We start from the raw sequence: 24,410 nt of genomic DNA, 5'->3' as shown, positions 1-24,410 counted from the left end.
TCCGTATTACAAGCCGCTACTTTTTTCCCTCATTTTGAATCCTGCGGCATATGCAATAATGTGGCTAATTTATCAATTTTTCTAACGACCGCCAGGAGCGCTCGAGTATAAAATACAAGAGTGACACGTGGAATATATGTGTCGAGGAAGACGCTATTTTGCACTCTTACCAGTAGTTTAACTTTGTGCTTTGTGCACGAATAGAAGTAGCAAACCCTCAGTGCCAGTAAAATTAGCAGACCTGCTTCATAGAAAATGCTAGAAGAAATGGATATGACGTGCCGAGCTGAATTGAAGGCTTGGATGACCAGCAGCGAGAGATCGTTTACCAAAACTGGCCGCATGCAAAGAGCAACTTTTGCACAAGTCTGGCAGCTTGGTGCAGTGTGAAAAAAATCCACCATCACCAACGGGTTTCGAAAAGCCGGTCTGCTGCGTGACGAAGAGGACGACGCAAGCTCAGGCATGAGCTTGAGGAGTCAGCTAAGTGCCGTGTTGCTGGCGCTGTTTGGAAAGAAACGTTAAGGTATTATAATGTTGATAAAGAGTCACCCGCTTAGTTAGGTTGTGATTCTTTATTTTGGAAACTTGTGGAACAACACGCGACTGCTGTCTGCAGCAGCCGACGAACACACACACCCGCAACAACAACAGGAAGTCACGTTTCTCGCTCTTCCGCACCTTCCTTACTCCCGTAAGTCACGCGCTATATTATAACCTGATTCTTTAAAGTATGTTATCAAAACTTAAAAGACTATGTGTATTTCTTTATAAATATCTCGTGTTACTATGTGGGCACACATGGCTTATAGACAGTAGAGGCTTATGTATGTACAAAATTGTTTTTTCTTTAAAAATGTACTGATTGAGGCTTGTAATGAGGGGCGCCCAATAGTCCGGAAATTATTTTAGGTTTAGGGTTTCAAAGTAAATTTTAGTACGCATGGATACTAGTGTTGTTTATAACGGCGTTAGAGCATAACGGCGTTACTAGTGTTATTTTTTTCAGCAGTGAGTAATCTAATTAATTACTTTTCTCATCTTTGCAACGCCGTGTCCTTTACTGAGGATGTAAAGGCGTTCATTACTATGCGTTACTAGGTTGGTTGAATGACGCGAGAAAAGTGAGAGACTCACGGAGAAAGCAGAGCGGGAGTGCGGAGGAGGAAATGGAGTTGTGACACCTGGCTCCAATAATACCTGACTATAGCCGATAGCCTACAAACTACGGCCACATTATGCTACGAGAGATATCACATGTATAGAGAACTGGATGTGAAATGATAGGTTCGCTGGCGTTAGTAAACAGCCACCATCTTAAAGCACTAGACTTCTCAGGGAGGCTCTGTTGTACAGAACCTTACTCGCGAACCTTAGTAACTTTTTATCTAAAGTTCTCATAAATTTAGCAAAATCTTGACTTGATTCTCTTTAAATGATGAAACAGTTTCACATGTCGAAAGTAGACAGAAGGGAACTAATGCAATAACAAGTGCAATTTTAACAACTTTAACGGTTGATTCCCAACATTAAATGACTTCCAGACATAGCAAAGGTTACTATCTAGTTATCGCTATATCTGCAGTACCCCTGTGTCTAGTTGAGTTTAGGGTCAAGAAGTGGGCTAGGGCCAATTGTGCCAAAAGCCCTTTCAACTTCACATAGTGTGACCTGTTTTTTTGTTAAACCATGAAAAGTAACACCAGTTACTTTGCCAAACCAAGTAACTAATTACTCTTATATTCAGGTAACTGAGTTACTAACTCAATTACTTTTGGGGAGAAGTAATTTGTAACTGTAATGAATTACTTTTTAAAATTTAGATTAACAACACTGATGGATACACACGGATATATGTCATACGGTATCTATGTATCTACTGTATATCTGAGTCCCTGCCTCCACGCTAGTATTAATGAGCATTTATCATCTCCATTGTGCTACAACAAAAGACGTTAGGTAGCAAAGGATTTGTTCCAAGCAGGAATTGAGGCATGTGATAAATTCCCACGCTCATTCATAGAAAAATGTGCTAATATCTCATTAGAGATTAATACCCATCAGATCCTTTTAATTAGCCAGACAGCCCACACAATCGCACTCACAGAACGTGTGTGGGGGTGCGTGTGTGAGTGTGTGAATGTGTGTACTTCACTCCCACCTCAAGTCGTCAAGCTCTCCGAATAATTAGGAATATGTATCTGTTCCAGTATCGTGTGTGCATTTTGGATTTTCAGGCCTTTATCCTGCACAATAAGGGATTACATCTAAGATGTGGATCTAAACAACTTCCTAGATGTGCATTCTAGATTCACCTCTTAGGTCAGCAGCTGTGATCAATGCCCTTGATTGGCATATTTACGAAAGCCACATTAGAAAGCTCATCTGTTCATCCAGATCTGAGACGTAGATCCACATTCTAGATCAGGGGTGGGCAAACTATTCCACAAAGGGCCGCAGTGGGTGCGGGTTTTAGTTGCAACCCATTAAGAGGACACCTTTTCACCAATCTGCTGTTTTACAAGTGTAATCAGCCGATTGCAGTCAGGTGCTTCTCATTTCTACTGAAACCGCATTGGTTAAACTATCTGTGCTGGGTCAGTTGGAACAAAGACCAGGACCCACTGCGGCCCTCGAGGACCGGTTTGCCCACCCCTGTTCTAGATCAAGGGTAGCCAACTCCGGTCCTCAAGGACCACAATCCACCTTGGTTTCGATGTCTCCCTCCTTAAAAACCCCTGAACCAAATGATCAGCTCATTAGTAAGCTCTGAAGGAGTCTGAAAATGATCCTAATTATTTGAGTCAGGTGCGTTGGAGGAGGGAGACATGGAAAAAAACAAGCTGGACAGGGGCCCTCAAGGACCGGAGTTGGCTACCCCTGTTCTAGATGCAGATTGTAGCGATACATGTATGAGAATGTTCTAAATTTTCATCATTGATTAGCTCATGTACAAGACTGCTTCCAAGAACTACACATATTGATCCAAATTTTTCTCAAGTCCAAAATCCGACAGCTTGGACAACCATTCTTCCACCACAATCGCGATCTGCAATTTTCATCATCATCCTGTTTCTCTATCCGAGATCTTTGACTTTCATTCTGGTATGCAACTGGCTTCTAAATTCGCAGTCAAGATCCAAGTGCTGCAAACTACTCCACAAAGGGCCGAGTGGGTGCGAATTTCTGTTCCAACTCATCATGAGGAAACCTGTTCACCAATGTGGTGTCTTGCAAACGCAATCCGTTAATTGCAGTGAAGTTGTTCTTGTTTCAGCAAAAACCTCATTGGTTAAACTGGCTGTGCTGGATCAGTTGGAACAAAGGTGAGGACCCACTATGGCTGTTGAGGACCGGTTTTCCCACCCCTGTGCTAAACCTATGGGCATCAATACTCCTGGATCTTCCTCATAGGCTGCATGATTACAGATCTAAATCAGAGATGTCAAAACTATTCCAAATAGGGCCGCAGTGGGTGCTGGATTTCATTCAAACAAAACAAGCCAACACCTTCTCACCAATCTGGTGTCTTACAAGTATAATCAGTTCAATGCAGTCAGGTGCCTGTTGTTTTAGCAGAAACTTCATTCGTTAAACTGTCTATGTTCGAACCCTTGGATCAAAAACCAGGACCCACAGCGGCCCTTGAGGATCGGTTCGGACACCCCAGATCCAGATCAGTGTTGAAGATACCAGATGCTGCTTTATGATCCCGATCCTAGTAGTCTACATCCTAGTTCTAAATCCTAGATCCAGATAAAAAAAGGAACCTCCTAATTACACTATCATCTTTTTCTGTTTTCAAGACCCAGTCTAATATCCACACACTCGAACTATATCAGGATTTGGCTCAAAAAAATCGAACACATTATTGATTTGAACTATTGATCCAATACTGGATCTCCATTGTAGATGTTAGATGATTAAAAGCTCATATATCCAAAGGAGAGGTCTACGTTCTATAGATTTGCATCCTACATCCACAGTTCATGCTGGATTTGAATGATGCTGGAGATATCCATTCTCAATGTACTAGTATTTCATAGACACCCATCATAGATTTAAATTACTACATCAAGTACATCCATAATCCAACATTGCGTTTGCAAAAATCTATATCTCCTACCTCGCGGTGGTGGTGGAAGATGACTTCCTCTGGCACATGACGGCCAGGGATCCTCCACCAGGCGCCATTTCCTGTTTGATCTCCCAGGCCACCAAGTCGCTGGGCTTCACCGCCAGGAAGCTGATGCCAGACTGGAACCACACCCTGCACACGCAGATAAAAAGCAGGCTAGTCAATGCTTGTGCTAAATTGAACCAGTTCTGAATTAGAATTTTTAATTAATGTTAAGGTTTCAAATTGTTTTGAGGCAACAGTTGTGCTGCAAACCACACGTCACCTTTCCACATGCATTGACGGCGTCCTGCAAATCATATATGCACATCATCTTTGAAGCCTTGTCACAGTGTAATGACGTCACCCGCTTGCTGCTAGTTGGTCTCATTTGAAAGTGCGGAAGTTGAGGTCCAAGCTAGGGTGATAATGTCATTTGAGTTTTAGAGTTTTATTGCCCTCATAAATGAAGATTAAAATGCTACATGGATTGGTACGTCTACATACGAAATTCATTAGTTCCAGGACCTTGTTTGTATGTCGTAATGTTCGTATATCGAGCGGGATTTTCCCATAAGAATACATTGTAATTTGATTAATTCGTTCCACAGCCCCAAATCCTATGTAAAATCCTTAATAAATATTGCAGGTACGATTACAAATACCAATTAAACATAGCAAAACAAATAAAATATAAATACAAATCGAAATTATAATAATATTGAATAACGAATTGGGTTCCAATGTGGTGGTTGTGTTTTGCATGCTGTTCCTGAACGCACCGTGTGACTGACAAGAGAGTGACAGAGATGTGGCAGATTTTTTTACTTTATCTTTCCATGTTTGGTTTTTGTTGGCTTCGGATACGACGAACAGTAGCTTGTGTTGCACAAGTTCTAAAATCAATTATTAAAAAACCTGCCGAAGCTGGCGACTTCCTTGCCGTTGTTCCAATAATAATAATAGTTATGATAGTCATCCTCGACTGTCGAGCCAGTTCACTGACGTGCGCATGACGCACATATTTTTCTATCATTTCCTTCTAAATTTCAATGATAAGCGTCACCTTTTTCCTTTTTTCACCACCCATGTTGATTATTGGCGTGCATCCGTCTTTCGGGAAAACATTTAAATTGCAGCGCTGCTATAAATAGTCGTATTTTGAGCATGTTGTTATATGTCAAAACAAATGACGAGTCAAAATTTTATGTCGGATGTCAAAAGGATCCTGTGTCGATGTGGTCATATGTCGAAGTAGGGTTACGGTTTTTATGTGTATATATATATATAAGTATTTGTGTGTAACGTTTGGCATTTCTATCTTTTTAGGTTAAGAAATGCCGTTCACGTCAAAAGAAAAGGCATTTTGCGTGTTAGAGTATGCTCGGACTCAGTTACCGAAGACAGTGCAGCGTGCCATCTTTGCAAATTTTGCAAAGAAGGCACCAACTACAAAAATATTAGGACTTGGCACCAAAAATTTCAAGAAATTTCAGCAAGTTTGGCACAAACTCGAATAACGACTCGACATGTGCAGAGTCACAGACGGCGCTTATATTGAACATTTATGAAAATCTGTCATAGAGCCAACAAATATTTGTACTTTTTTTTGTAAATTTAACCAATAAAACCTATGCCCTTCAACATAAATTGTATTTAGTTTCATTAAGATCCATCAAGTAGTTTCCGAGATATGGGCATTTAGAATGGGGTCATCCATTTTGGAACACCCTGTATATGTATGTATATGGCGGTAAGCACAGACAAGACTGAAACAGTAGTTTCTGCTCTTGGGACATCAATATTACAAATTTTGCATAGCTTGGGTCCAAAATGTTGATTATAATTCATCAGTGAAGAAAACACCAGTTTGGACATGAAGGTTATGGTGTCCTGAAGAAATGGACTCAACCAGGCCATGGTGAACAATTTTTTGTTTGAAATATGAAGGCAACATCAAAGGCATGCAAAATCTGATCAAATAGGCCCGGACCTTAAAGGGTTAAAAGGCCATGATTATCTGTAAAAGGAGATTTGTGTTCTCGATGTTGGTTTGCAAGGGTAAAGGTTTAACCTAGTAAACCGTAAAACAAGATTAGTTTTTCAAATGAGGGTTTCTAACTGTCACTAGGGCTTTGCTATTGCTTTCAAGCAAGGATGGTTAATAAGGTAAGACTTCAAAGGGCCTCTAATGGGGGTTTCAATTGAACAGATTTTCAAATTGCAGTGTCAAGTTAAGGTTTAAATTTGGGATGAGAGTATTAAAATATGATTCAGAGTAAAAAAATTATTATGTCTATACACGTTCTTCAAACAGTTCCACTTGGACATTGTACAATGTGTGCGCTGGCGTGCTTATGAGCGTTCATACAGTACGTGCGTTGGCAAATGCTAAATGTTTCTAATGCCTCTTGAGTTTTATTGGATTGAAGACACAAAAACAAGCATAACAATGTGATCATTATTCTTCTTGTTGTTATTTTGTTGTGTGTGTTGACTCAAGTCTTGCCAAATGCACTAGTGTTGTTTCTACTTCCATTTTTTCCTATAGGGGGAAATGCACATGGATAGCATTCAAACTAAAAATGACTCATTTGAAAAGTGAATTTATTATTTTCAGAAATTACTCTTTTAGTGGAAAAGAAAACATTTTCTTTTACAAAAAAGTTTGTCTTTAAGTGGCTCATCACGTTATTACAGCTTAGGTGCATAGATGAGCACACACACAGCTCCTTTAATATTTTCTATAAATGACAGAAGAGGCTGGTATCAATTCAGCTCAGTTTAAAGGCCTTTAATGTGAGTAAATATATAATAACCAACAGTATTGTTATTGGAAAAAAAGGGGCTGGTTGGTTGCTAGTTTTGTAGCTGTCTGCTGGTAACCACCCAAACAGTGTAGTGAATAGAATAAGAGAGGCAGCACATATTTACGTAGCAAGTAATTTCATTGAGAAGTCAGAAAAAAGACTGATCTGAACCTTTTGCTTCAATGTGATTTGCCGAATGTGGAGTAAAAATGTATTAAGTTGAACGTGAAAAAGTATCACATTAAAACATTAAAATTGCCACTGGAAATGTACATGTCAATGATATTTTGGCCGGCCGATATATCGGTCCGATGAATGGACTTTTGTTCAATATTGGCTACCGGTGGTTATATTAGGATTATTCCTTGCCAGTGTCTCATCCAAGTACTAACCAGGTCAAACTTCGTTTAGCTTCATAGATCATGCGTTTTCAGGGTGGTATGGCTGTAAGGGATCTATGAGGCACCCGCGTAGGCAAGCTGCAGCCGACAACTGTCTTTAAAGCAACTCTAGGTAGTCCCAGGGGTAACGAATGACTTCCGTTCTTACGCTGGCGACGTAACCCGAATTTCTGCGTAAATCTGAAATAACCCTTTAAGAACCCCTAAATATCCCCTAAATCTTAAAATAGCTATCCAAAAACCTGTATTATACGTCATTGTACTGTCCTCGCCAAGACGTTGGAGCTAAGTCCTATAGCTAGACAGCGAGCTAAGTTCTAAAATGACAATGTTAGACTGTGTGGTTTGCTGACATTATTCAGCTGCTTATGACATCAACAATTGCAGAATGAAACAACAATAAACTTTTTATTTGTAACATAAATTTTAGCGCTAATACTTAGGTACTTTTATTTAGGTAATTTTTTTTGCAGTTGTATCTGTACATTCACCTAAGTAAAAAAAGTGAGTGCTTCATCCACCACTGAACAAAAGTCAACATTATTTAAAAAAAAAAAAAAAAAACAGGGACTACCTGTACTTGAATTGAAACCATTTGTCAATTCGGTTACTGTTTTGACTTTATTGTATGTCAACTTAATTTTTTTTCCTGCTTCTTACCCATTCAGTACTTTTTGTTTTACTTGGGTATGAGTATATATGGATATACTTAAAGTTCTATAAATGGTTGGAATTCTAATGGTGTGTTTCATTTCTGATATGAACATTTATATGATGAGTGTTTCAGTTGTCTTCCACATTCAAAAAGCTTTTGTATGAAATAGTATATCGGCCTCAAATATGGGTTACAAAATTGGCTGCAGACATCGGCAATTGGCTGATTTTTTTTTTTTTTTTTTTTTTTCTTGATTGGCATTGGTCTTTAAAAATCCCATATGTGTGATTATAATAAAAAAAAAAAAAAAAAAAATCCAAAACTTTTCGTCTTTGGTGTGGCAGCAAAACACTTCTCTATTTTACGAGCGCATTTGTCCGTGTATTTTACCGTACATAGTTTGTTTTAAAAAAAAATTCTAATGTATTAATTCCATGAAATGTTCCTTAAAGTGGTTGTAGTTTCTTTTTTATACTGCATCCAGAGCTCTCCTTAACAATAAAGTACATTGTAAAAGCATGTCTTTGTGATTTACTGGGTATGCTGATGCCGCGGTGTTAATCTAACATGTGGCTCAAAGGTTAAAACAGCTGCCCGCTGCGGTAAAAGACGCGACGCATCGGGGTTCCATTACTGTCATTTAAAAAAAAAAATCTGAACACTCATTTGCGTCTCTTCTTCAGTGACACTTCAAACTTGCTTATGCGCTCACACACATCGCCTGGCAGCTGGTGTCAGTCCTGCACTTCACAGGCATATAAACACGACGCACACATGCACAAGTGCCGCCCTTTAAAGACGGGAAGATATATGGATTTAAAATGGCACCTATATGTTGCCACAGAGAGGCGTACGATCAAAGGGAAAACATCACAATACATCAAAGATTAGAGTGATTTGACTCGATGCCAATGACACTTTTCTTGCTGCATAAATCAATCTGGTTTTCCCCCCCAAAAAATGCATCTTACAAACTACGAAACCATGAAAGTTGTATGTAAAATGAGGGTCACTTGAGTTTATGCAAGAAGAAAGTGTTATGAAGCCGCGCTAGGCAAAAAGAAGCCATCTTGAGTGAGGGCGTGAAGAGGGCGGCGAGTGACAGCGAGACGAATGGAGACAGAAGAGAAAATGACAGGACGGTGGCGGCGACCTTTCCCAGACGCATGAGCGACGTCTAAACAAATAGACTCTCCGCTTTCTCACTGCAGACCAGCGATTGTGTTTGACGGACGTGACGGTCCCGCCTCGCCCCCCCGTCTGTTCGTCCATCCAGGTGTTGTGCTGTGATAACAAAACTTCTTCTTTCAATGCTATCCCTTCTTACTTTTATACTCAATTAAGAGGAAAAGAGAATATTAGATGACCACAAATGCAGTAGACGTCTACTGTCTGTTTACATATTGTATGTTGTGTACATGAGTAATTTTACACCAATACCCAATAAGGAATTGGCTTTTCACATACAACTAATTTATATCAGGGCTTTGCCCACCTTACTTTTTATTTACTTGAATGAACACGACTTTTGTCTGATTTATGTACTGAGGAATTATTTTTATGTTTTATACTCTGAACCAGTAGACAGTACAGTAGGCTAAAGTTTAGTTAGGAAGCTGTAATAAATTATGATTTTTGAAGGAAATAGTCATGCATTTTGTCTTCAGTGTTTCTTACAACATGCCTAAAACAACTTCAAGTCAAATTGTGAATGTACAGTTATCCTTCGGAACTTTGGGCTTCAAACTTCGCGCCCTTAGTCCATCGTGGATTTTTTTCAATTTAAAAAAAAGTTAATAAATACATCCATCCATCATCTGCTGCTTAATCTGGGGTTGGGTCGCGGGGGCAGCAGCTTTAGCAGGAAAGCCAAGACTTCCTTCTCCCCAGCCACCTCAACCAGCTCCTCCGGCGTGATCCCAAGGCGTTTCCAGGCCAACCCAGAGACACGGTCTCTCCAGCGTGTCCTGGGTCATCCCCGGGGCCTCTTGCTAGTGGGACATGCCCAGAACACTGCTCCATGCAGGTGTCCAGGAGGCATTCGAACCAGATGTCCGAGCCACCTCAACTGGCTCCTCTCAACAGAAGGAGAAGCAGCTCCACACCGAGTCCCCCCAGGATGACCGAGCTTTTCACCCTATCTCTATGGGAGAGCCCGGACACCCTGCGGAGGAAACTCATTTTGGCCCCTTGTATGCGGGATCTTGTTCTTTCGGTCACGACCTACAACATATGGCCATAAGTGAGGGTAGGAACGTACAAACCAGATTCGGTTGAAGTTGGGAAATTGTGTAAAATGTAAAATAAATAAATAAATAAATAAAAATACAATAATTTGAAAATCCTTCTCAACCCATATTCAATTGAATACACTACTAAGACAACATATTTATTGCTCAAACTGATAAACTTAATTGTTTTTTGCCAAATAATAATTAATTTAGAATTTCATGGCTGCAACATGTCCAGTAGAAGTTGGGAAAGGTGGCAAAAAATACTGAGAAAGCTGAGAAAAGCTCATCAAACACCTGTTTGGAACATCCCACATGTGATCAGGCTAATTGGGAACAGGTGGGTACCATAAAAGGAGCCTCCCCAGACATGCTCAGTCATTCACAAGCAAGGATGGGGCGAGGTTCACCACTTTGTCCACAACTGCGGGAGAAAATAGTTGAACAGTTTAAGAACAACATTTCTCAAAGCAAAATTGCAAGGAATTCAGGGATTTCAACATCTACGGTACATAATATCATCAAAAGGTTCAGAGAATCTGGTGAAATCAATGCACGTAAGCACCACGGCTGGAAACCAAGACTGAATGACCATGACCTTCGATCCCACAGACGGCACTGCCTTAAAAACTGACATGAGTGTGTAAAGGATATCACCAAATGGGCTCAGGAAAACTTCAGAAAACCACTGTCAGTAAATACAGTTTGTCACTACATCAGTAAGTTAAAACTCTACCATGCAAAGCAAAAGCCGTTTTTGGACAACATCCAGAAACGCTGACGGGTTCTCTGGGCCCAAGCTCATGTAAAATGGACTGATGCACAATGGAAAAGTGTTTTGTGGTCTGATGAGTCTACTTTTGTAATTCTTTTTGGAAACACTGGACGTCGTGTCCTCCGGACCAAAGAGGAAGCGGACCATCCGGACTGTTATCAGCGCATAGTTCTAAAGCCAGCATCTGTGATGGTATGGGGGTGCATTAGTTCCCATGGCATGGGTGACTTACATTTCTGTGAAGGCAACATAAATGCTGAAAAGTACATACAGATTTTGGAGCAAAATATGCTGCCATCCAAGCGACGTCTTTTTCATTTACACTGCTGCTTATTTCGGTAAGATAATGCCAAGCCACATTCTGCACGTGTTACAAAAGCGTGGCTTCGAAGTAAAAGAGTCCAGGTTCTCCCCTGGCCCGCTTGCAGTCCAGACCTGTCTCCCATTGAAAATGTGTGGCGCATTATGAAGCGTAAAATATGACAGAGAAGACCCCGGACTGTTGAACAACTGAAGCGGTTCATCAAGCAAGAATGGGAAAGAATTCCACATGAGAAGCTAAGAGAATTAGTCTCCTCTCTTTCAAAACGTTAATTGAGTGTTATTAAAAGGAAATGTGATGTAACGAAGTGGTAAACATGCCCTTTCCCAACTTCTACTGCACGTGTTGCAGCCATGAAATTCTAAGTTAATTATTGTTTGAAAAATAAAATAAAGTTTATGAGTTTTATCATTAAATATGTTGTCTTTGTAGTGCATTCATTTGAATATAGGTTGAAAAGGATTTTTAAATTATTGTGTTTTGTTTTTATTTACATTTTACACAATTTCCCAACTTCAACCGAATCCGGTTTGTAGATCGCCCGGTAAATCGAGAGCTTCGCCTTTCGGCTCAGCTCCTTCTTCATCACTACAGACCGGTGCACAGTCCGCAGACGCTGCACTGATCCGCCTGTCGATCTCCCGCTCCCTCCTACCCTCACTCGTGAACAAGACCACAAGACACTTGAACTCCTCCACTTGTGGCAGGATCTCATCCCCGACCCAGAAAGGGCACGCCACCCTTTTCCGGCTGAGGACTATGGCCTCGGATTTGGAGGTGCTGATCCTCATCCTAACCGCTTTACACTCGGCTGCGAACCGCTTCAGTGAGAGTTGGACGTCACGGCTTAATGAAGCCAACAGCACCACATCATCTGCAAAAAGCAAAGATGCAATGCTGAGGCCGGCATACCGGACACCCTCAACACTTCGGTTGCGCCTCGAAATTCTGTCCATAAAAATTATGAACCGAATCGGTGACAAAGGGCAGCCTTGGCAAAGTCTAAAGACTGAGTTATACTCCTGCCTTGCGGTGACGGCGCAGCGACTACGGCATCATTTGACATTCGATGGTTCTCCGGCCAGGTGACGCGTTGCTCTGTAATTCACCGCTAAGCCACTAGGGAGGTGTGGTGTTATGTTTGTACTGTTTTGGGGCATGCTTGTTGACTTCCTCTTGTGTAGTTTAACGGAGAAAAAATAAACAATGCAAGATGGAAAACTTGAATATGGATCTTCAGTTCATCAACATTGAATAAATGTTGATCATACAAATGTCGAGGCGCAGGCAACGCAGAAGATGTTTTCGAGGCAGTCTGTCCAACTTTTGATGCCGCATAGAGAGTTCTAGCCTCGGGTGGAAACCAGTTATTTGTAGCGGCTAGCTTCAAACTGGCGTCGAGCACTGCGTCCAGCGTTTTGTCCAAGGTCTGCAAAGCACTCCAGCCTGATTTGTTTGCCGTGTCCTACATACAGTCAGTTGGAAGCCGTAGCAGATTTCTGGCGTCTATGGAATTTCCCAAACTGCGTCGGAAGCCTTGATGTTAACGTTATCATAAAAGCACCGAGGCACTCTCAATCAGTGATGATGTACCGTGTGTGAACTGTCTGTTGTTGAAAATTAAACATCAAAACAACTCTTTTGACACCAAACCTATGCTTTATTCTTCATATACTTGAAGTGTGACACGTAAATAAGTCACAAACTCACAGCAAACATATGTACACAATAAATGATGAAGTGCACCGACCAAAAATATGACATAAAGTTATAAAAAGCTGGATTTTAGCCGACTGGGTCACCGCTTCATGTTTGCCTGGCATGGCCAGACTGTTCTCCCTGTATTTTTCAAACGCTGAGAGAAAAGTCTGGGACCCAGCCCATTAACGGCCTCTCGAGCAGGTACAAAATCAATTGACAAATCAGACTCGTTTATTTGCGTGACGTGTTCTTAACGAGCAACGTCACTCTCATGCGTCAAAAGTCGTCTCCACAACAACACAGATGGTGAACAGGAGAGCCGAGAATATGTTCCAATCCACGGTAAAATCAGTTTTAAATTACCAAAAACACATCGACAGGAGTCATTGACAACAGTCTGTCTCGCGCTAGCCATTTAAAATAAACTCCGCTCTCCTCGTATGTTTACTTCCGCGTGCAAGTCCCTCGTCCTGCCCTCCTTGTTTTACTGACGTCACGTCTGCCCGTCGCTGATTGGTCCACTCCGCTGTCTGTTTGCTGTTACTTGCTCCGCCCTGGAAATTGTATCCGCTGAATGGTGGCCAGACTCAATAGCTGGAACAGCGGTGAGTCTGGTGTACCAGGCAAGCTTCGTGTGGCTATTCCATTCCAAACACACACATACTGTACTTGTCTCGGTGGTTCTTCCACTTTTTTTATTCAATCGCTGGCTGACCTCCAGCCCCGTATTTTCAGCAATCTCCTCCCACGAATTGATTGCCATTTGGCAATCTTCATAATGGCTTGATGAAACATTGTAGTTGTCGTACTTGCTCTTCGTTGATACTCTCATCGGCTTTGTCCATTTTTGCGTGTAGAAAAATAATTTTTGAGAATAGCGGTGATTTCGCGCTGAGCCGGAAACAACAGTCTGAGCGGACCAATCATAGTCCATTTCCACCACGTCACACGCGTTGACGAGACGCAAAGTTTGAAAAAAAAGAAGGAGTCAGAGAGGCTACAGCGCAGCGTAAATCGGGTTTCCGTTGACGGCGCAGGTCTGACGCGGAAGCATAACTCGGCCTTAACCCTTTATCCAATTAATTGATTAATCGTTTAATTAATCGATTATAAAATAATTATTAGTTGCAGCCTTATATATTACATAAGAGATATGAAACCAATTGAGATAAAATGTCCCCCAAAATTTATGAAAAGGAGACAATCTCAATTAAATAGCAATAAGCTAATTATTTGAAAAATAAATATGTAATTTACGAGATGATAATGTTAAAAAAAATAATAATAATAGTCTGGAAAAACATCATCAGTGTAGAGAAAATGTAAATGATTCAATTAAAGTGTTTTGAACATAATGGTTTGAAATTGAAATTTTCTTACAGATGCTTGAACTGTAATTGCGCAGTAATTCTTTCAAGCACCACTAGAGGTACTCATAGCAAATATTGACAATCACTGGTGTAGACGACTGGAATGCTGATTGCTTAATTAGTAGTCATTGACTGCCGATCCATCCCTATTTAAATGCAGTGGACATCTATCGCCGTCAATGGCACTGAAACATGACAATTCACTGCCGACCTTCTCATTTCAAATGAATTCGATGTCATTTGTCACCAATAAACAATGACTGATTTTTCAACTTTAAAATCAGGTCTTCAAACGCCTTCCTTTTCATTTTTCCCTTTATATCAAATTCAAGATATTGCTGAACATATTGCACGCTTAAGGCAAACTGTTCCATCTGCAGACTTTTAGCCGTCTCTTTCTGGAAGGTGCACTTGGCGTCCTCTCCACCGCTCCCCCGGAATCCTTTCAACATACACCTACTCACTGCTCTCATCCCGCTCACACCTCCTTTCTTTTCTCCCTTCTCTCAGAGTCCCTCTCGTCGTCCTCTTCTTTTCTTCCCCCGTAACTCTTGCTTCCTCCCGCTGTGCCGCGTTTACGTAACTGTCAAAAACTGCTTCCTGATCCTGACACCGCTCAGACTGACAAAGAAACAACTTTCTTGATGCTATTTTCTGGAAGCATCAAGATACCTGCATTCACACTAAGTTAGTACCAGGCTTTCCTTCTGGACCAGGAGGAAAGTCTAAGTATATGCATGTAGAAAGGGACATACAGAAAAATCAGCGATTTTACCCATATGGAAAAGAAATAGAAAAAAAACAATCACTACTTAAGAACGTCTCTATATACAGAATTTTCAGGTTGCGACACGGCTCAATGGGAAAATATTGCCTCTTGTTATCTTGTTAAGAAAGACGTTTCAGGATATGAAAGGCAAAAATGGCTGGTACTCGCAGCTCCCAGAGTCCACTGAACGTAACATTCTAGCTGCTCTGCCGTTGGCTATTGCCTGGCTTCCGATTGGCTAAGAGGGATCTCTACTGTATGTGCATGTGTGTATGCCAGCGTTCTCTTCTTTTGCCCCTCATGTTCCGACAGCTTTACATTTTTTGTATTGCTGCCTCAACACCTAATGTCAAAATTCTGAATTTCCCCTTTAAAATAAAGCCATTAAAATTGTTGTCTGTTAAAGTTGTAAAGCAAGAAAACAAAAAACAAAAATGATCGAAATGAACAAGAATCCTTTTAAGTATTTCATAATGGGTCCAAATTATTTTTCGAACAGATCATATGACTAGCACCTTAGAGGTGGTCCTTTGCTTTGCTTAGCCAAAACTATATCTAAGGAGGCAAGATGGATATTTAGAATTTCTTTAAACCTAAGCTTCCAAAAGCTTCAACAACAACTGAGCTTGAACCTGCGATTGAGCAGTGTCAATATGTGTGTGTGTGTGTATGTATATATATATATATATATATATATATATATATATATATATATGTACAGTGCCTTGCAAAATAAAATTTTAATTTTTTGTCAAGAATCAACAACAAGTGGGACACAATCGTGAAGTGGAACAAAATTTATTGGATAATTTAAACTTTTTTAACAAATAAAAAACTGAAACGTGGGGCGTGCAATATTATTCGGCCCCCTTGCGTTAATACTTTGTAGCGCCACCTTTTGCTCCAATTACAGCTGCAAGTCGCTTGGGGTATGTTTCTATCAGTTTTGCACATCGAGAGACTGACATTCTTGCCCATTCTTCCTTGCAAAACAGCTCGAGCTCAGTGAGGTTGGATGGAGAGTGTTTGTGAACAGCAGTCTTCAGCTCTTTCCACAGATTATTGATTGGATTCAGGTCTGGACTTTGACTTGGCCATTCTAACACCTGGATACGTTTATTTTTTAACCATTCCATTGTAGATTTGGCTTTATGTTTTGGATCATTGTCCTGTTAGAAGATAAATCTCCGTCCCAGTCTCAGGTCTTGTGCAGATACCAACAGGTTTTCTTCCAGAATGTTCCTGTATTTGGCTGCATCCATCTTCCCGTCAATTTTAACCATCTTCCCTGTCCCTGCTGAAGAAAAGCAGGCCCAAACCATGATGCTGCCACCACCATGTTTGACAGTGGGGATGGTGTGTTCAGGGTGATGAGCTGTGTTGCTTTTACGCCAAACATATCGTTTTGCATTGTGGCCAAAAAGTTCCATTTTGGTTTCATCTGACCAGAGCACCTTCTTCCACATGTTTGGTGTGTCTCCCAGGTGGCTTGTGGCAAACTTTAAACGAGACTTTTTATGGATATCTTTGAGAAATGGCTTTCTTCTTGCCACTCTTCCATAAAGGCCAGATTTGTGCAGTGTACGACTTATTGTTGTCCTATGGACAGACTCTCCCACCTCAGCTGTAGATCTCTGCAGTTCATCCAGAGTGATCATGGGCCTCTTGGCTGCATCTCTGATCAGTTTTCTCCTTGTTTGAGAAGAAAGTTTGGAAGGGCGGCCGGGTCTTGGTAGATTTGCAGTGGTCTGATGCTCCTTCCATTTCAATATGATGGCTTGCACAGTGCTCCTTGAGATGTTTAAAGCTTGGGAAATCTTTTTGTATCCAAATCCGGCTTTAAACTTCTCCACAACAGTATCTCAGACCTGCCTGGTGTGTTCCTTGTATTTTTATAATGCTCTCTGCACTTTAAACAGAACCCTGAGACTATCACAGAGCAGGTGCATTTATACGGAGACTTGATTACACACAGGTGGATCCTATTTATCATCATCGGTCATTTAGGACAACATTGGATCATTCAGAGATCCTCACTGAACTTCTGGAGTGAGTTTGCTGCACGGAAAGTAAAGGGGCCGAATAATATTGCACGCCCCACTTTTCAGTTTTTTATTTGTTAAAAAAGTTTAAATTATCCAATAAATGTTGTTCCACTTCACGATTGTGTCCCACTTGTTGTTGATTCTTGACAAAAAAATTAAATTTCATATCTTTATGTTTGAAGCCTGAAATGTGGCGAAAGGTTGCAAGATTCAAGGGGGCCGAATACTTTTGCAAGGCACTGTGTATATATATATATATATATATATATATATATACATACGCATATGCAGTACAGGCTAAAAATTTGGACACACCTCATTCAATGCAATACAAATGATGGCCCCATGCTATCCTCATTAAAATATGAAAACTTATAAATGTTTGTGTGGTGGAGTTAAAGCAGACACTGTTTTTACATGTGTGTGATTATGACAAAAATCATATCACATTTGATGGTGATTTTATGCAGAAATGTGTTCAGATACATTTTCATACCACTGTATTTTCTGTCATCTTTAGTGGACAAAAATGTGAAGAAATGGCTGTATTTTAAATCAGTGAACAAATGCAGCCGTTTGTGGCATCTCTTCTGCCTCTTTCATTGATTGTTTGCATCCTGACGAGGTAGCTAGGCTAAGTCATTATGGCCAGAGACTCTCGGCATGGTAATATAAGTGACGCGTTTTTTTGTTTTGTTTTTTTCCTCCGATGGGAAAACGTGACCTGTGATGTCACTCCCAAACACAAGAGCAACATTTTCTATTCAAAATGCTCTTTGTACAGTATTCTTCATTCTACATATTTTATGAGGCAATCCCAAAATACTAATGCACAGACACTAACAAAACTAACTTTGATTAGATTACTGGTTTGGAAAAATGACCGGGTTAGATTACTGAATGAAAGTAATCAGATTAAAGTAATGCGTTACTTAACACGTTACTGACAACACTGGCAGTAATCTAATTGTAACATGTATTTGTTACATGTTTTGATGCATATTTATGCATTATAAAATATTTATGTCTGAATTTTGGGGATCTGGGAAGAGACTAGGGCATTTACCTGGAAAACGCTTCCCTACTTAAAGAATTTTTAAGTTAAGAAACTACTTTCAGAACCAATTAATTTCATAAATAGAGGTACCACTGTATAAGAATTTACAGCAATTCCAGTAGTAAATCTTTATCAGTCTTATACTATGATTTACTGTTGTGGCCACTTTTGCATTCTTTTCATACAAAATAGTTAAATGATTTGAGTATAAAACAAGTAAAATTATATATGAGTTATAAAAGGAAAATATATTGCTGATTATATTTTCCAGTGAAGTTTCATATATCTCTTGAAGTTTTAACTGTATGTCAGTTTTAAAGACATACTCCTTTCATGTATGTTTACTTCATGTAAAGTATATTAGCTGGGAGATTATGCTTCCTTCATATAGGTTCAATATATGCCATGTGATTAAGGTGAGGTAGTTAGGTGATATATGATAAGATATAGGTATGTATGTGTATTTATGTATATATCTATGTTTACAGTGAGGAAAATACGTATTTGAACACCCTGTGATTTTGCAAGTTCTTCCACTTGAAAACAATGGGTGGGTTTGAAACTTTTATGCTAGGTACTTGTCCACTGTGAGAGACAATCTAAAAAAATAAATCAGAAATCACAGTGTATGATTTTTTAAACAATTTATTTGCATTATACTGCTGCAAATAAATATCTGAACACCTGAAAAACATTCATTTCAATATTTGGTACAGTTTGTTTACAATTACAGAGGTCAAATATTTCCTGTAACTTTTCACCAGGTTTGCACACACTGCAGCAGGGATTTTGCACCATTGCTCCACACGGACGTTCTCTAGATCAATCAGGTTTGTGGACTGTTATTGAGAAATACGGAGTTTGAGCTTTCTCCAAAGATTTTCTATTGGGTTTAGGTCTGGTGACTGGCTAGGCCCCTCCAAAACTTTGATATGCTTTCTACTGGCTGTCTGCTTCGGGCCATTGCCATGCTTGAAGACCCAGTCATGACCCATTTTCAATGCTCTAACTGAGGGAATGAGGTTATTCCCCCAAATCCCACAATACATAGCCCTGGTCATTATCTCCTTAATACAGTGCAGTTGTCCCGTCCCATGACCAGAAAAAAAACACCCCCAAAGCATTATGTTACCAACCCCCGTGTTTCACAGTCGGGATGGTGTTCTTGGGAATGTGGAACACGCAACAGATGCGACACGACACGAGATGCGAACAAGGCACTGTTGGAATGCTATTACTCTAGGAACCCTAGTGAGTGGGGCTACATGAAGAGAATGTTGGACCAGGCCTGCACAATATATTGTTTGAATTCACTATCGCGATATGTGATTGCGCAACAGTCCTATCGCAGGATGTGCAATTGTTTTTTTTTTGAACACGTAAACATTTGTTTCGCTTCATAAAAGCAGCAAATGTGCATAGACGTGACTTCCTGGATCCCTTTTATATACATCAATCTTCATAATTCACAGATTAACCCCCTTGGCCTGGAGTAAACTGTAATAAATGAATACAATGTGGTCATGGTGAGTCAAACAAAGTCTTGCCAAACAAAGCTATTAAAGTCATCTGATGAAAATTAAATATTTAAATATTGCGCTATTTATCACAATATATCTCAAACCAATATCCAATATCATTCAGCCCACTGGGACATATGGATACTTTGATACCCTCAGTCTACATTGACACAGAAACAGCTAGTAGCTCAGTATTCCAACATATGCAAACGGCAACTGCTTTCACAGCAAGAGATTAAGGAGGTACAAAACGTTAATGCTACGATGAGGGGGAGCCAGGACGCCAGGTCAGAAGGGGGAGTTGATTCTAACAGCCCCCCCAGAGATTGGGTACCAAGGTCCAGTGACAGGGGAGCTGAATGAGAGAGTAACGGACCTAAGAGATAAGATCATGGCTAAGATATGAGCCTTTCAACCCCGACACCACTTAGCGAGAATGGGTGAAGTAACGCCAGAAAGTCTCCTTGCTGATGCAAATGCAGCAATAAGATGGACCGCTACTGCAAAAATAATTGAAACCAATGAGCTGATTTACAGTACAGCAACAGATCCTGGAGATGCTTGGCAAGTATAATGACAACATGAAAATCAACAAGAAGACACCACGGAGGGATTTAAGCCAATTGCCAAAACTCTGAAAAGGTGCAACCAAAAAAGGGGTACCCAAGAAGTAGAGTCAGATGTCCATACCTGAGGCTGTGGAAACTGCCAAATATAGACTCCAAGCCTTGCCTGCAAGACTGAGGAGATACACATGAGAAATAGAAGCCATGAAAATAAACTGGCTGTTCTCCACTAACCCAGCTAAAGTGTATTCTCAGTGGCAGGGCAATACAACAAGACCCTCACCCACCAAGGCTGGAGACCGAACAATACTGGAAAGGCATATGGGAGAGGGAAGCATCACATAACAGTGAAGCACAGTGGTTAAAAGACCTAAGAGCAGACCACAGCACGCTCCCTGACCAAGGCCCGGTGACCATCACAGTGGCAGACATCAGACAAAGAATCTCTGGTATGAAGAACTGGACAGCACCTTGCCCGGACATGATTCACAGCTACTGGTTATAGAAGCTCACTTCACTCCATGAAAACCATGGCCTTCATGAACTCCATGAATTGCTGAAGAATGGGAACCACCCTGAATGGTTGACCAAGGGACGAACAGTTCTGATCCAAAAAGACCCCCAGAAAGGAACAGTCCCATCTTAGTATCGGCCGATATCCTTTTTCTACACAACATGGAAGCTTCTGTCGGGCATCATAGCAGCTAAGTGGGCACATGGACCAATACATGACAGAGACACAGAAAGGCATTGGTAGAAACACAAGAGGAGCCGAACACCAACTACTGGTTGACAGAACTGTCACCCGAGACTGCAAAACTAGACAGAAAAACATGCACACTGCTTGGATTTACTACCAGAAAGCCCATGACTAAAAGCCGCACACATGGATCCTGGAATTTCTGAAGCTGTACAGGGTCAACACCACATTAAGAGCCTTTGTTGCAAACTCAATGAGGCTGTGGCAATGAGGCCAACTTCGAGCCACTTGAGCAAGTCTCCATCAAATGTGGCATATACGAAGGAGATGCCCTATGACCACTGCTTTTCTGCATAGGCCTGAACCCCGTCAACCCATTAATCAACAAGACTGGCTATGGATACAGACTTAAGAATGGGGCCACAGTCTGTCACCTCCTCTATATGGATGACATCAAGCTGTACGCTAAGAGCGAACGAGACATTGACTGACTGATCCACACCACCAGGATCTACAGCAGGGACATCGGAATGTCATTTGGAATGGAGAAACGTGGCCAAATGGTGACTAAGAGACAGAAGGTAGTCCGGACAGAGGAGGTTGTGCTCCCAGAGGACAGGATAGGAAATGTTGAGGAGAGCTACAAGTACCTTAGAATACCACAGGCAAATGGTAACCTGTTAGAGCCTCTGCCCCTCACTCCTGAGGCCTGACGCACCTTGGGCAGGTGTGCATGTTTTAAGCTGATTACAGATCAGACGGTTGGAGTGGTAACAGCTGAGAGCAGTTAACATCAGCCAGCTTTTAAAGCCTAGCAGACGCTCTACCTCATCGCCCGATCAACTCATTTGTTTCTCACGTCAGTTGTATCTCTCATTTCCTCCATGATATCTTTGATCACTGGCTCACAACTACCTTGCTCTCGTCCCAGGCCCTGTTTTCTGCGCGCCCTTCGTTGGATTCCACGCCTGCCTCCCTTTCGAGCCTCCTCGTCTTACGCCAGCTCAACTACTCCGAGCCAAGCAAACTTCCACCAGCCACGCTCTTTCTGGTGCTCGCAAATAAAATATTACTCGCCACAACCCATTTGTCTGCACTAGTGTCCCTTCCTGCTCTCTCACCCGTAACATAACCACGAAGAGGCGACAAAGAAAGTTGCAACAGTCAAGTATCTGCAACCAAAAAGGCTGGTCCTGAGAAGTCAGCTCAATGGCAAGAACAAGATCCGAGTAATTCACAGCTATGCCCTACCAGTGATCAGATACCCTGCTGGGATAATGAGCTGGCCAAAGGAGCAAGTTTAATCCACAGATGTGAAAACAAGGAAACTGCTCACCATGCACGGACGGTTCCAGCCCAAATCCAGTATCCAGAAGCTATATGCTAAGAGCAAGGAGGAAGGCCGAGGGTTTGTGAACATCTGGACCACTATCCAAGACGAAACATCCAAGCTCCACAAATACCTCACGAAGATGGCCCCAAGAGATGAAGCACTTAGTGAATGTCTCAGGCACTGGAAACTGGAAAAAGAGGCGCTGGAGGAACCATCATGGGAGGAAAAACTTCTGCATGGGATGTACCACTGACATATAACTGAAGTGACTGATCTGAACAAGGCCCACCAATGGTTGGAGAGAGCTGGACTGAAAGATAGAACAGAGGCACTTATCATGGCAGCACAGGAGCAGTATGGACTGGAGACCCCTAGAACGCAATGGGGAACACCTTTGAAGGTGGTGGAAAATGAGAGGGCTAAGATCCTGTGGGACTAACAGATACAGACTGATAGGATGGTTGTGGCCAACCAACCGGACGTTGTGATCGTGGATATGCAGCAGAGGACAGCCATTGTGATCGATGCAGTCATTCCCAATCATGGCAATATCAGGAAAAAGGAACACTAGAAACTAGAGAAATACAAAGGGCTCAAGGAAGAACTGGACAGAGCCTGGAAGGCGAAGGCAACAGTGGTGCCCATGGTCATAGGAGCACTCGGGGCCGTGTCCCCCACACTGGGGAAGTGGCTAGAGCAAATACCTGGAAAAACATCAGACATCTCTGTGCAGACGAGTGCAGTCCTAGGAACAGCAAAGATGCTGCCCAGGACCCTCCCTGGCCTCTGATAGAGGACCCGAGCGTGAGATGAGCAGCCACCCACCCTACCAGAGTATCATATTGTAGAAATTTACTGTGGTTAGTGTGCCACATGTTTTACATACAAATTCCAGATGAAACATATATGAACTTTATGAATCATGTATACAGTTTATATATAATTTCCATATGGGTTAAGTTGCTAAATTATACAAATTTCATATTGTACAATTTACTAAGGATCATATAATGTATGTGGCTTGAGTGTCACATGATTTACATGCAAGTTCCATATAAGACATATATGAACTTTATCAAAATTGTACATAATCTTTTCCATATGGGCAAGCATCGAAGAGAAGAAGTTTTCATCTGAAAGGAGACGAAGGGCAGGAAGGAATTAGAGCACTGCAGCATAGTGGAGAATGTGGAGTATTTTAATGCAACCACGAGCTAAATTGGCAGGTAATTTTGCTCTTCTGCAAGTGATTTTAAGTCTGGGGGCGGGACTCTCCTGTGCCTTGGGATCTGATTTTCCCGTTTATCGTGTGTGATGTAGTCCAATCCTGTCGTGGGGTGTCCTGCATTGCTGGATGGCTCATTAATGCAGCTTGCCTCTTATCACTCTCCACTGGAGGACTCATTACCACGTTCTTCGTCTTCTTTTTCAGCTCTAATCTTCAACTAATACCACACACACACTATATCACACACAGTTGTAGAGCGAGATCAAAACACCGTTTTGTCGTCTATGGCCAAAATGAACATTTTGCAGACGTTGATTAACCACGATGGCAGCATGACAACGCACCTGCTGGTTTGGGAAGAGGAGACAAAGAAGGGTAAAATGATGAATAGGATGAGGAGGAAACTAAATCTGATAGCAGGAAATAACATCATCTTGTTATGAAAGACAGCAGGAGAAAAGTTGCTAAACTGGAAGATTTTGATTCACTACAGTTGTTCATGATATACACAACCTTGAGCAGGAAAAATAAAAACAATGACTAGGCAGAGTAAGCGTCCACAGTATGTATATGTGTGAAAATGTGTTTTGTGTAAGCATGTGCTTCATATGTGTTCTGTGGCTGATGTGAGATTATGTATATGTGTTTGCACACTTGTTGGGTGTATGATGTCAGTGTGTGAGCGTATGTGTGCATGCATGCTGGGGTGTGTGGATGGGTGTGTGTAAGGTATCATTCTGGATCATGTTCCGCAGGGATGAGTCTTTCCTACTAATCACAAGATGACTACAGTACAGTACTTACTTTAAT

The 24,410-nt window shown here is 41.3% G+C and overlaps 1 protein-coding gene across 1 annotated transcript in view; it reads right to left on the bottom strand.

Annotated features, from left to right (window-relative positions):
• si:dkey-215k6.1 (transmembrane protein 132B) overlaps window positions 1-24,410 on the bottom strand; it is a 475,575-nt gene that overhangs the window by 205,826 nt on the left and 245,339 nt on the right. The window contains exon 4 of the mRNA XM_057831448.1: window positions 4,127-4,270. Within this exon, the coding sequence (XP_057687431.1) occupies window positions 4,127-4,270 (144 nt within the window). The remainder of the gene's footprint in view (window positions 1-4,126; window positions 4,271-24,410) is intronic.

This window comes from Corythoichthys intestinalis, chromosome 3 (assembly GCF_030265065.1).
Source record: "Corythoichthys intestinalis isolate RoL2023-P3 chromosome 3, ASM3026506v1, whole genome shotgun sequence".
Lineage (NCBI taxonomy): Eukaryota > Metazoa > Chordata > Actinopteri > Syngnathiformes > Syngnathidae > Corythoichthys > Corythoichthys intestinalis.
The sequence above is the reverse complement of the archived record's forward strand: the minus strand, read 5'-3'. Positions and strand labels throughout refer to the sequence as shown.